Here is a 14,680-nt window from a genome sequence, read left to right on the forward strand (position 1 = left end):
AGCTATTTTCAGGGACTGAACAAACCGAGGATTTTGTAGCTAGCTGAAGCGGTTGCAATAATCTACGATTTGTCAAAAATTTATTTTTCAAACGCTTCGAGTGCCTAAACTTAGCTAAGCACTTTGACACTTCTATCACAGGAGTTCGTTCATAACATTTTTGTTTATTTTGATTTTGTTGATTTTGTTAAAGGCGGAGTATCAGACAGAGTATCATAAAGTTATCAAGAGGATAAATAATAAACAAATAAACGACAAAAATGAGATATCTCTTCATAAATCGGCAAAGAAAGGGGTATATTTTAGGAAAATGAGTGCATAGTTCTGAGTGGTTTCATCTTCTCAACGATGCAACTTTTTACGCGATAGAACGCAGGCGACTCTGTCGTCGTCCTTCAGTATTCACTTTTGAACTATGCTATGTAGTTTTTTTTTGTATTCACGTTCTCTTCTTATGCCAACGAGATTTTGGTGATAGTTCATTATTTTTCTGACGTTTTTCGACCTCGTTGGTATAATAAGAAACCATAAATACAGTTCTCAAATGCTGAGGTTTCAAGAAAATTTTGAAGAAGAGAGGACTTGGAGATTTATGCCATGTAGGTCAAATAAGCAGAAGAAACTGTCCCTCCTCCTCAAACGGAGAGGCACTGCTGATTGTCTCCATTCTATTACTTTCTGGTATGGTTCACGGTGTGATGTTAGATCCCATCTCTCCAGCGTTGAAACATATTACTAGGTTAAAGCATAAGTTTGCGTCCACGACTCTTTTGTAAATATTTTAAAAACGAACTGGTCACCGAATAAGTAAAGAATCGATGAAAGTGGTGGTATTTCATTGACGACCGAAGTCTCTCACCTATGCTACACCTCTCATGACTCTTCACAATGTCAAACTGGAGTCAAGCTCAACAGGGTCTTCTTTCCCCGCTATTTTTTTCCAAGTCCGTTCCCTTGGTTGTGGTTTTGCTAGATAGTAGCTAGGGACAGTGGGAATAGGAGGTTAGGGGTTATTAGAGATTGAATTAGAGGATCAGAGATCTTTCACTCGTCTACCACTCAACTCTTCTCTGCTCTGGCAGCCCGTCGACCCCCTTCTCCCAGAAGAACGAGCGCTCGGAGTTGAAGTAGTCGTCGAGTGTGGAAATATGTGGCCGGGCGAAGCTTAGGCATCAAAATAATTCGACGGATTCATTGTTTCACTCATGTTCGCCATAACAAATGATTAATTTTCAGAAAAATTGTAAAAAAAACAATTCAAGAAAATTCTCTATGCACTGTAGGCTTCTAGTTTAGAAAAACCGCTTTTAAAAAGTGACTCACCGGTGACGCACCGACGACGTGCTATCAGCGGGTTAAATAAGGACTTGAAGACAATCAGTGTTCGGGATTGAGACTGGTGCTTGGTGTCATCGCTCCACCCAACCCTCAAGCTATCTTCTTCTCCTGGACCAGATACGGTAGGGGCATGCGAACTGAGTTACTGGACACCTTTCCTAGAGAACCAGAAGTTGAGTAATGATTTTTTTCCTCCTACTAATAATTACACGATGGCGACAAATATAATCTTTTTTATATTTCTCAGCTAATACTTTTTTTTTACATTTTTTAGCTACTTTATACTTATAGTGATTTTTTAAAAATATTTTTTTGCAAAAAAATAGCGACATTGGCGATATGGTATACGATATGATAAATAATACTAATATTCTCTGCATAGATATGGGACAACCGCCTTATTTCCTTGTATTCATTGTTAAATTTTCGAAAAAGTTCAAAAAATTCAAAAAAACGAAACTTCCAGGACTATAGCTAGCGATAATCCGGTGTTCAATTTGCAAGTATTCAGAGTTCTTAAGCTAAAATTACGAATAGCGATCATTTTTAACGTCAAATTGGCAAAAACAGACTAAACGAATTTAAATTTCTTTCATAAAAGCAAAATTAGCTATTTTTTTGCGTCGTTCCAATATTTTTTTCTAATTATTCCATTTCTTTTCCACATTTCCTACTTCAAACGAAACCCATAAGTGAGATTTTGCAAAACCCACACATATATGTTCATACGATTCCTTCCTCTGCCGCATAGACCCGGTTATGTAAATTTTTTTAAAAAAGATCTGAAGCCAATGGAAACGGCCCTGCGAAAATGTAAGTAGAAATTTTGGGGGAAACAATACTATACCACAGCAATCTATTATTATTATTATCATTATTATTGTTATTATTATTATTATTATTATTATTGTTATTATTGTTATTATTATTATTATTATTATTATTATTATTATTATTATTATTATTATTATTATTATTGCCATTATTATTATTGTCACCGCCACCAATTTTCCTTTAGACTGCTAATAGGACATACATAACCGCTTAACAAACGAGTATAGTCTCCAAATAATTCCGACCATATCGAGTACAATAAAAATTTTCCGGAATTTTCAATTTTTGACAAAATAAAAATGCGTAGCCCTCTTTTTTCAATTCACTTCAGAATTTCTGATATTTCATAGATCCGTTAATCACAAAATATCATTTACTCATCGAGAGAGGTGATTATACACTAATAGCAGGATTCAATACTACGTCATAACTCTTTAGAAGATTCCTGGGAGATTAGAATAAGAGGTATGACATAGTTAGGAACAGGAAATGTTTCCTATTATTTAAAGTGACATAAATATGTACGTAAATATGACTTAAATGCCTGAATAAAATTTCTTTAAAAAACCGATTCAAAAGTTCTCAATCAATTATTATTGGGACGTTTACGGATAAAGAGGTCCGAAGGCATCTTATATCCAGAAATAAAATGAATATTCATAGATATTTTCAATAAAATAGTGAAATTTTAAGAAATATTCTGAGACGAAATGATGCCTGAAGCAGCGAAACCCAAGAAAGCAATGCGGCTATACGGCAGTGAAAAAACTATAAATTTCAAAAAAACCATTCCTCGAGCAATTCCCTCTGGGACCCCATAACTCGCGAAAATTCAGGGACTTCAATAATTTTTGCAAAAAATAGGTGGATTTTTGATTCGTTTCTTTCGATTGGAGTTAGAGTGTTGTAATTCCAATGGAAGCAAGGATTAATTCATAGAATTTTTCGACAACTACAACAGCTCTCAACGCTTCCATAATTTTGAAAATAATTTTATCAGGTTTTTAAAAACTGCAACAGCTGAAGCCAAATAACAACGAACTGTTTTTTTTTTCACGTACGAGCTAATGATCATCGACCATTGGGAGAAAAAAAAGTTTTTAAACTTCCCGCCCGATCAAACGACGCGTAAGACCAAACGTCATCGTGTACGAGATAATAAACATCATTAGAACGGATAATGGACATCACTTGAATTCTCCAGAGACATCGGCTACGCTCGAAGATTAAATGCATTACGCTTCAGACATCATAGATGCACTTCTCCGGCGCATCGTAAAAATATCAACATATTCGGGAAATTTATCGCAAACTTTTTTGTGTTTTTTAGATGTAGGATTAATTACGGGGAAGATTCGGATAACTTCTGGTAAAATCAGAAAATCAAATGAAGACATTGTGCTATTCGAATGAGACACAGAAGAAGAGAAACAGAGAAAATATGAAAGAAAATATTTCCAAGAAAAATTAGGAAATTGGAGAACGAATAAAAATAAGACAGCCACAAATGAGACTGCACCCTAAAACTAGAAGAAAATAGCTTAAAAAATCATTCTCGAGCGAAATATGGCGCGGAAATGGAGACTTCCAGAATAGTCCGTAAATATCAAGGAGCGCGAGGTGGAAAGGTTTACGTTGGGTAAGAAAAAAGTATTTTTACTTCTCTAGGATCAGAAAAAAAACTATTAACTTTTAACGCAACAGCGAGATAAACAAATGATAAATAAAGAAAATGGTAAATCGATAGCCATCACAAAAAAGGACGACGAGGTCAACCAATCGATCCAGCCTTATTCGCAGGATCGCGAAATTGGTGCAGATCAAAAACCGGGGTAGATCAAAAGCACAATGATGGCTTCTCTCCGTATTCGCTTGAACCGCTTTTTTCAAGGATTTTTTGCAGGAGCTCCATAGAAACTATGGTAAACTCTTCCCACTCGAGGGGGTTGCCTGCCTACCTACATGGGAAAATCCCAAGAAATCCGTGTGCAGATCAACGTAGATCAGTTCCGCTTGTTCCAGACAGGGAACTATTCTAGAATTTCTGATTATCAAAAATATTCCCCGCAATCCGGTCCAGATCTTTTCGTCGCTACAGTAAAACCTATAGCCTGAGGATATTTGTAAACATGTGTACGCTTCAGTGAATTCTAAACTCGTAAATAAAATGCCGAAAACGGCAAGGTTGCTCATACACACACACATGTCAAAAGCATTCGATCACATATAACAAGGATTCGGATTACACACACGATGGCTGTAACGATAAATAACAAACAAATAAGGCGAATGCAAATATAGAAAATGTTCAGGATAAACAACTACGTATGTATGTGCACGAAAATTCTCCTCGTCAGGAAACATGAGGGCTGGCGGCACATGTAGGAAAAAATAGTCGCAACCGAGCAGAGAAATGATGGGAGCGACGGACGAACGCGCGACGACGGCTACACTTCGTCGAAAATGCGCATTCCCGAGAACATCTTCCGTTTAATACTCAGCCCGGAGACATTCCATCAACCAAAGCGAAACACGAAAACATCGCTTATAGTCGAATATTTGATGAGAGAGAAGGACGAGAATAGACATTTTTCTTTGCGCGTCCCGATAAGAACTCGTATGGATGGATTGAAGGAAGGGAATGATGATGATCTACCAGGATTTTTGTCCTATTTTCCTGCTTCAAAATTGTGCAAAAGGAAAAAAAATTATACTTATAAATAATCCTTGCTCTCTGACTTCCCCCTTCCAAACAACCGACTACTTGATGAAAACGAAGAGAAAGGACATTTTTTTAAAAGAAAAATCCTGATAAGAAATTATAGAGATAAAAAAGGAAATAAAAAAAGGGAACCAAGTACGATCTACCGTAATCTTCGTCCTCTTCATTCCCGAATTTCTGATAAGAAATCATAGAGATAAAAAAGAGACCCGAGTGATCTACCAGGATTTTTCCCCTATTTTCCTTCCTTACAATTCTGGACAGAAAAAAATAGCAGTAATAGGCCCACCTTTCAGCAATGTCCCTTAATAACAGCCGAATATTTGATGGGAACTATGAAAACGGCCATTTTTTTCAGCGAAACTTTTTGATAAGAAACTATAGAGATAGAAAAAGGGAACCAAATACGATCTAGCGTAATTTTTGTCCTGTTCATTGCCGAATTTCTGATAAGAAATTATACAGCTGAAAAAAGGAGCCAAGTATGATCTCCTATAATTTTTCCAGCAAAAATACTAGTAATAACTCCACCTTTCAGAAATTTTCCTATCTAACAGCCAAATACTCGACGAGAACACAAATTTTTTCAACGAAAATTTTTGCTAAGAAATTATAGAGGTAAAAAAGGAACGATATACAATCTACCGTAATCTTCGTACAAATCCGCTTTACAAATAGTGATAAAAATTAGACTAGTTTTTTTCTTGAATTGTCTCCTTCTACGATGCTGCCTTTGAAATAAAAGGTTGAGGATCTCTCTAGTGTTGAAAAAAAAATAAAAAGTTTGAAAGAAAAAACATTTACGGATCCGAACTGCGACCAAATTCATTGCGAACACAACAACAATCCCAGTAAGATATGGATTTGGACCTGTTTACTTCTCATTTGACTCGAATTTCTTTCATTAAGCCAAGTTTTCACATGCGAGCACAGGGAAAACTCACACGGAGCCGAAATCCAAGCACGGGACCTGAGATAAAACTAAAGTCCAACGTTTTTTTTTTCGATTTTCCATGGCGACGGTGATTTGAGTAACGCCGTTCGATTATAGTAATTTGTCAATCCACAACACAATGTCCTAGAAAAGGACAAAAGTTCCTGCATGAAACAAGCGCGAAATTCTAATGAGAATGAGAAAAATTCTTTTTTTTTTTTGGTTTTTTTTTGGTTGCTGTGAGCTTAATCTTTTTTGTTCTTTTCTTTTGTTGTGTGCTTTATCCCTTTTTGTTTTTTTCTTGCTTTATAGCACACCTATGAGTGTTTTTAAATAAATAAATACATACATACATAAATAAATAAACGACGAGTGAATGCGAATTAACTACCAATTCCGGCTCTACTTTATTCTGGAGGTAGGATTTAGTGAGTTCGGTCATACATGTATCTAGGTCCCATTGCATTTTTTAAGCAAATTATTAGAACTCCAGTAGATCCAGAGCTTTATCATCATGATTTGCTATTCACATGAATAAAAAACAAACAATGTTTACATGAAAACTTTTTTTCGATTCCCGTAAAAATTCCCTATTCCCGTAGAAAAATCCAATAAATGTATATGAAGATGTAAATTTGTCCCCATTATCCTACGATGAATGTGAGAATTTAGCAGAAGAGAAAACAAGAGAGAATTTATGGGAAATTTTGCAAGATTTTCATCCGCAACTGCAAGAAACATCGACTAATTGCAATCTGTTCGAGATTTGCCTTACAATTTTAAATAAGAACTTCTAGAAAAAAAAGTGCACAGAGTTTGTAAAAATAAGAAAATGTTGCATAAATTCTGGTTACTTATGAATATTATATTATTATAGGCACGAGATATTCTTTATTCATTAGATGTAGGCGAAAATCGTCACGATTCTAACATCAGGAATGAATGACGAATCACCTCAGCTCCAAAGAATGTCCTTAACGCACACAAAAAAAAGTGCTGTCATATTTTATTATTACAATGCGTCTTATACTACATAATATTACGGTACGTATTAATTTATTATTTATTATACCATTATAATACCATGTTTTTATTTTTTCCATCTATTTATATTTATTTATTTGTTATTTCTATCACAAAACATACAGTTTTTTTTGTCAGCTTACCTCAGATTTACAGCTTTCGTAGGACTGATCTCCGCAAAAAGAGAGATCCAAATATTTCCGCAGGCATGGATCAAGGTATTACAATTAGCATTATTATTATTATTATTAATATTATTATTATTATTATTATTATTATTATTATTATTATTATTATTATTATTATTATTATTTCATTACAACTACACAAAGCTGGCCTCAAGATGTAGTGACACCTCTTGACTGGTTTCCCTCACAAGCAGCCTTTCAGGAGAACTTAAAGCGAAGTCTTAATCCTTCAGCTGATCTTGAAATATGGACGGAATCGTATTTTTGAAGTAGGGATTGACTAAAATGAGTAATTTCAGTATACATAACATTCGTGTCCACGATCCCTGGTTGTCCAAAAAGAAATAATGGTCCAGAATCCAGGATCTTGGTTGTCCAAAAAGAAATAATGGATACGGAGCAGGCATAAATTCTTAGTTTTGTTTGTTTTCTACCAAGAGAATCTCATGATTGTTCCATTTCCAGCAATGAAATGCGTCAAAGTTAGGACATCAAACAAACATCCTTTACCCTCCTTTTTCCAAACTTATCCTCAATCATCCTTTCCCCATCCCCTTCTTACTTTTCCAAACTTATCTCGCTAACGCATCACTCTTCAGGAACGTTGAAGACATCACCCCACTAATCCGATGCGGTACGGATTTCAGGTGGAGTATTCGTATACGAGATCGTAGATTATGGAGAGGTGGGTGATTCCGTCCATTTCTTGCTAATTGGCGTAAAAAAACGGCCCTGAAGATGCGGCGCCGCACAAGGCTGGCGCGCTCCAATCGAACTCCTCGTGGAAAATAGCGCTCCGGAACGCCCAAAGCTGTATCTTCCGGGCCGTTTTTTACAGCAATTAGGAAGAGATGGACAGGATCACCCCCTCTTCTTAATCTACGATCCCATACAATACTACACTTCAAATCCGTAGATTTGTGGAGTGATGCCTTTAAGCAAAAAAACAGCCCCACATCAAGAACCTACACAGAAGATCAGTTTATATGCTCTCTTTTTCATCGCTTTTTTTTTAATTTCATTTTTTAATCTCTTTGAATAAAGCTATGCAGGAAATGATTGACTGATGTTTTGTAGCTAGTTTTGTAGTGGTAGAAATCAAATCTCGATAGTGACAACGATGCTGAGTAATTTGAGGTAAAAAATCAAACTCGCAAGAAGTGAGGGATAGAAACCTCTTTAAAATCCAGGGCACAATGATATTTGGTTCCCAAAAAGCAATGGATACGGTAGACAGGTGCTGGCAGCACTTTTTATTATTTATTTTATTTTTATTTATTGTAAAATGTAGGGAATATTCTTTGAGATTGCTCATTTCTGATTATTCTAAACCTGAACATTCGCAATTTTTAGATTTAATAGTAGCAGTTTGACTACTTTTTTTGTCAAACACGGTTCTTGATTGAATTTTTTGTTTAAGGAATCATAAAAATTAAAGGAGCGGAGCTAAAGTAAGCATGGACGTTAGCTCTTTATTACGTCTCATTACGTTTACAAATTTATTGAGTATTTAGTTTAAAGTTGCTAAGGTTGCGTTCTTCCTGCTCTTTGAAAGGTGAGACTCTCAGAAATCCTTAAAATAAAATCTGCAAGGTAATAACTTTTAGTTCAAATAGCTCTAGAATAGTCAAGGTATTCTATCTGAAAAAATAAGGGATGGAATCCTAGAATTAGAGGCGAAGCAAACCAGAAAAACCATCAACTTTTATTAATTTTGTTAATTAACTAATTTAATTTTATTAGGTTAGTTATTTAAGTTTAATTTTGTTGACTAGTTTGTTCATGCGTATTATCTATTAGTAATCCTCACGAGTCTTCCATGAGACCATTAGACAAACATTCTGCAGAATTTTTCTTTTTTTTCAGCAAATTGAATAATTAGATAGGATTTGACGTGTCTTACTGGCAAACGCACGTCTGCATTCATCATTAGTTTTTTTTTCTCTTTTTCCATTTTAAAGGAAGAAAATAATTAGGAAATTTTTTCATATGCAAGCAGCTGGCTCAAAGTTTAGCACAAGTGATTACCGAGAATGAACGAGCTTCTGGATTCTAATAACAAAAAAATAGACACCTAGCACAAATGTGAAGACATATTCAATAATAAGTTGGATCGCAAAAAGAACAACATCCAGAAATAGTAATGGATAACCGTGGGACATAGAGGACACGGTGAAAAAACAATAGAACAACAATAACAGTACGACGAAGCTATAATATGATTTTAGAATAGCGGCGTGAAAAGAGGAAAAAATGTCTTAATTGTACAGAAAATTCTGCATTTTTAAAATAGTGAAAAGTTCTATTTTTTTCAGTTCACCAGTTTATTTCTGTAAAATTAGGCCTATACTTGTATGACCTCTATGCGCGTTTATACTTCTATCGCTCGGACTCATATCTATTTATTTCTTACAAACTTATAGTGTATTGAGTAAATAGATATGAGGGATTACGATCAAAATTATCTAACTATGAGAATTATTTGCTAGTATTCGTAGAAAAGTAGTTAAATTTGAAAGTTGGATAATAAAAGTGGAAGTAAAAATAAAGTAAAAGTAGAGTAAAGTAATCCTTAAGTAGTTTAAAATGTCAATTATAGACTAGATCAAACGGAAGTAGAATATTACCGCTTTTTCGATCTACTTTGGGGATGAACCTTGCGGTCGGATTTTGAAGAAAACCCAAATCTAATCGAACAAGTCCAAGAAATTAGTTTTTGACAAGACCTCTAGTTTATGGATAAAGTACAACCTAATTGTGCGAACTTATTATTCTCGAACATCTCAAGAATGATGAAAAACAACATTACAAGGAGACAAACAACGTGTCAACTGAGAACCCTCGGGGGGACTTTTATAAATCCCTAATCTCACCTCTATTCACGACCTAACAGAAAAAGAAAGAAATGCGAACAGAAAAGTGTCCGTTAAAATGTGAAAAGTTACATATATCCAGAAAAATAGACACGAAGCCTGAGTTCCAGGAAATGAATCGGCTAATATAAATAGCAATTCGAAATAATGAGAATTGAAAGATTCCCAAGTCCAGAAGAAAGTTCCTCTTGAATGTTTAAGCGCATAGAAACAGAAAAATATCACTCAAAAGAAAGAAGGCACTGGTTACCCGAGAAAAAAACTCCACTGAGAGAACAAAAAGAATTCGCAAGGAGATTAGCAACTCAAAGAAACAATTAAAATATGCGTAGAATCCATCCGAAACCTTTATCCTACTGGAAAATCACTCTGTTGCTTTCTTGACTCAACGTTTTCTCGAGAAAACTCTATTAAATCCTTCTGTAATAGTTAATAGTAGTTATGTGTAATGGAAGAGCAATCAGCATAATAAAGGCATCACTCCACGAATCTGTGGTGGCACGCATTTCTGGTGGAGAATTCGTTTACGGGATTGTAGATTATTGAGAGAAGGGTGATTCTGTTCATTTCTTCCCATTTGCCGTAGAAAACGGCACGGAAGGTACGGCTTCGAGCGTTCCGGCGCGCTATTTTCTACAAGGAGTTCGATCGGAGCGCGCCAGCCTTGTGCACGCGCGGCATCTTCCGGGCAGTTTTTTACGCCAATTAGCAAGAAACTGACGGAATCACCCCCTCTCCATAATCTACTATCCCGCATACGAATACTCCACCTGAAATCCGTACCACTTCAGATTCGTAGTTTGATGCCTTTAAGGCATATTTGTCAGCACCTTGCACTGGCGTATATGGAGTGTTATGCCTGTTTGTTACAAGTTGTTACTGTCCATCGCGTTGCCTTGTCGGTTTCGTTAGTTTGAATTTGAATTGTGCCGGGCACTCATGTGACAACAAGCGGAAATCACTCTATATAAAGAACTCGCTCACAGTCATAAGGACCCTATAAGTTCGTGGATCCAAGTCCTACATCTCATTGCAAAAGGCTAAGGCTGCGAGCCACTGGATATCTCGCTTCGACCCGAAGTCCAAAACACTGGTGCGGTACGGTCGAGGCTGCAGCGTCTCGAAAGGGGTTTCTTGGAAGTGGTGACGTCTGTAGCTGAAACCTATAGTACACGACCGGTCGTCGACAAGTCTCAGAGCTTCTTTGCGCGTCTCAGCGGTTACAGCAAGTCTAAACCGTTGAGGGAGCGTAGACGGCGAAAGAGCGATTGGCGCAGGAGGAACTAACCGCGACACAGACCGGCGCAATCGTTCTGGAACGATAGCCTTGTATCAGACGAGGCACCCGGAGGAACAGCCAGATGGGCAGCATTGCGCGTGATTACCCACTTATACTTTTTACCTTTAACTGTATTTGTGTATTAAGGATAAAACTGAAGCGGCTACCTTGGGATTAGTGGAGAGACTGAAGGGACAAAGTACTCCAATATTGTTACTAGTTCATGTGAAACTCCCCAATCTCAACATAGAAGCTGTATTCTACTTTCTAGCATCTTTTCCGAGATTATTCTTGTTTTCTTTGAAAAATCCCACGTTTCAGTTCGAATGTTCTCTTGTCTTGAAACCTCGGCATATTCTGTCTATGTTTTGTGATAGTGTGCCTGCGAGGTTCTTAGATGGAACCGTTTAATTGCCTGACGTTGCGGCTTCTTTCGCCGTCTTCAGAGGCTTAAATAGAGGATTCGAATGTAGATGGGTTTCTATCTAGGCTCAAATAGGCCTAAACAGAAACCCATCTACATTGAAAATAGTCTTACGTGTTTTACATAGATGGATTTCTGTTTTCATTACCCTGAATGATTATCGAAACACTGACCCAGGGTAGCGTGGCACTTGACGGGATAAACGTAGCATTGCTCCAGTCATCCTCTATTTAGCCATCTGAAGACGGCGAAAAAAGCCGAAACGTCAGGCAAATAAAGGGTTCCATCTAAAAACCTCGCAGGTACACTCACAAAACATCACGTTTCAGTCTGATCTAAATTCCGACCATGGAAAAAGAACGATAGACTCATCAGAGAGTAAAAAAATCACAGAAGCATGATGATCAGCTTTTCGACAACGCAGATCAACACACCTATCTGCAACCTCATTCACGTCTCATCGTCCCTTCTCGAATGATATTTTGTTTTTATAGAGGCTCTCATATGAAGCTAACAGGAGTGAGGGTCATTTACTCACAACCCTCTCCACGGCTTGGTGCAGATCAAGGGATGGATGAAGGTGGACCCGCTCGCCTCATAGGAATCTACGGTGGCACTTGTTTTCTCGTACATTTGGAGACAAATGGCTTCACTAAGGTGCAAATAATTGTTTGAAATCCCCTTTGAATTAGTTCTCAGGAATAAAGCGACATTTTTAGCCGTCGGCGATGATGTCCAGTTTACCGCTACTAGTACTTTCCTTCTTAGCATTAACATCAAAAATGCAAGTACATGCAAGACTCGCCACAACAGGAGCATTTGCAATTCTTGGTACGTACGTTGTGAATCCCCAAACTTAAAATTCTGGATTATGAGCCTGATTTCCGATTACAGCCTTATCTCGTTATCTGCTTGTCTCGAATTTTTCATGGGAATGTGCGGTTCTTGGTTACGCACTTGCTACTGTTGGTCATCTATTGTATTACTACTCGTTTAAGTATGTTTTTATGCTCTTTTATTGATTTTTGCTCACAGAAAGTACAGTAATAATTTTATTACGTACAAAGAAGTGAAAAACGTGCAATGGAGACAAAATACCCTGAAATCTGAGTGCATTGGTTGCGTATCGATTGAGAAGCAGTCGTCTTCAATCGATATCAACGCATTCAAACATTTGCAACCGCACGCGTCAGCAAGATTGTGCAAATGCACCACATATCCTAAAATTTTCGTCTCAACTCCAAAGTGGTGCTTTATGGTGTTTCTTCTCGCAATGCACTAATTTAACTCGGAATATTTTACGACTGTTCAGTTTTTAAACGGTTAGAGAGAGAGGCAGAGATAGGAATGAATTATTGATTTTTTTTCAGATCCTTGATAGAAGAATGGTCAATTGCGCTGATAATGTTGGCCACAATGTATTTCACCACACTATCATATCATTGCTTTTCCGATTTATTCACTTCTATTCCATTTCTTGTGTTACTTCATGCATGTACATTTGCATCTTCGTGTTTCTTAGTGGTAGCAGCAGGATCAATTTGTGAAAGTAGATTAGAACCAGATTATGAAGCAACACAGGTACTACGGTAGTAACTTGGGATTTCTACGGAATTTACAATTGTATTAATGGAGTTTTTACGCACACGACGTGTTCCTTTTTTGAGGATTCCGCCGATTTTATTACATAACTTCAGCATTAATTTAGTGCAGATAATAGTAGGATACTTAGCGCTATCCTAGTAAAGGAGACTAGTCTGAGGCTAATTTTCTCCCTTGGAATCGCAATATTACGCAATTTCACACACACTTTTTCGGACCATAAGACAAAAAATGCTGAAAATACACGGACCCAATCAATGAGACGATAGCTTTCAGCGAAACTTTACTCCGCAGCAAGTGAACTTCCGCTTGCGTTGCCATTTTCAAACATGCTTCAGAAGTTATGTTCATTCCACAGCGCTCCTTTCAGTCCATTCTTTTTTTTTTCATAGCACGCTTGATATGGGACCATCCGCTCCTTAAATCATTTGCGTATGAGCTGAGCGAACTGCACGCCCTCCGTAACTTCCGACGTAAAATTGCAGAACAATGCCTCACCCCAACTAGGATAGCGCTGAGTACCTTAAGGGCAATGTCCCACGAATCTGTGGCGTGGTATGGATTTTTTTGTTGGAGTAGACCTATATCGGGTCGTAGATTATGAATACAGGGTTGGTTCCGCTCATTTCTCCTTGCATAACTGTGTACAGACGGCTTCGGAATGCGGTTCCTTACGACGTCCTCTATTGCAATGACCGCCCTTGCACCCCGCCCCCACCTGTGATTCGTCAAATAAAATGAATTGAATATCGGGGCGTCCGAATGGATTTTCGACGAATCGCGGATGGGGGCGGGGCGCAAGAGTCGGAGCGTTGCAATAGAGAACGTCGTAAGGAACCAAAGCCGCATTTCGAAGTCGTCAGTTTACAGTGATGCAGGTACAACGGAACTTCCCCTGATTCTATAATCTAAGATCCGATATACTCCAACGAATATCCATAACACGCCAGATTTGTAGAGTGATGCCTTTAATGCTTTGAGAGCGTAAAGAGAGTGTAAACAAATGCATCCGATATTATTGATTGCTTCCGAATCTTATAGTTTAATTTTAAGGCAGCTTATATTCGACTAGTTGGAACGTTGGCGAATGTCTCCAGCAACACTATATTTTTGCTGAGCTTATTTGCTCTAAGAGTTGAAGCGCTACAAGTTTTTTCTCGATGGCTATTCTATATTGGTGAAGGACTTATGTTTTTCGCAAATGAAAGAACATTTTAATCAATAAAATAGTCATTCAAAAATGAAATAAAGCTATGAAATCATTTAATCTGTATAAAATAATGTTCCCTAGAACGACCTACAAAGTTCATCTTTAAAAAATCTGTCTAATTCTGGAAAACGAAAAAAAAACAGGTCGCGGATTGCATCTAAGATCTTCGAAATGTACCTTTTACTACTATTACCACGGGTTTCACGGCTGAAAACGTTCTTCGTAAGAGCACGGGAAGTTACTTTTTTTTTTA

General features: G+C 37.2%; 2 protein-coding genes across 2 annotated transcripts; both read left to right on the forward strand.

Annotated features, from left to right (window-relative positions):
• Window positions 1-683: 683 nt before the first annotated feature.
• RB195_004241 (uncharacterized protein) lies at window positions 684-2,356 on the forward strand (the record flags this gene model as incomplete). Its single annotated transcript, XM_064181149.1, has 2 exons — window positions 684-739; window positions 2,191-2,356. 2 exons carry the CDS (start codon window positions 684-686, stop codon window positions 2,354-2,356), a joined length of 222 nt encoding a protein of 73 aa, XP_064033266.1.
• Window positions 2,357-12,119: 9,763 nt separating this feature from the next.
• RB195_004242 (uncharacterized protein) lies at window positions 12,120-14,435 on the forward strand (the record flags this gene model as incomplete). Its single annotated transcript, XM_064181164.1, has 5 exons — window positions 12,120-12,272; window positions 12,335-12,446; window positions 12,510-12,612; window positions 12,986-13,196; window positions 14,271-14,435. The coding sequence occupies 5 exons, from the start codon at window positions 12,120-12,122 to the stop codon at window positions 14,433-14,435; spliced, it is 744 nt and encodes a 247-aa protein (XP_064033267.1).
• Between the last annotated feature and the right edge of the window lie 245 nt (window positions 14,436-14,680).

Source organism: Necator americanus, chromosome I (assembly GCF_031761385.1).
Source record: "Necator americanus strain Aroian chromosome I, whole genome shotgun sequence".
Classification (NCBI taxonomy): domain Eukaryota; kingdom Metazoa; phylum Nematoda; class Chromadorea; order Rhabditida; family Ancylostomatidae; genus Necator; species Necator americanus.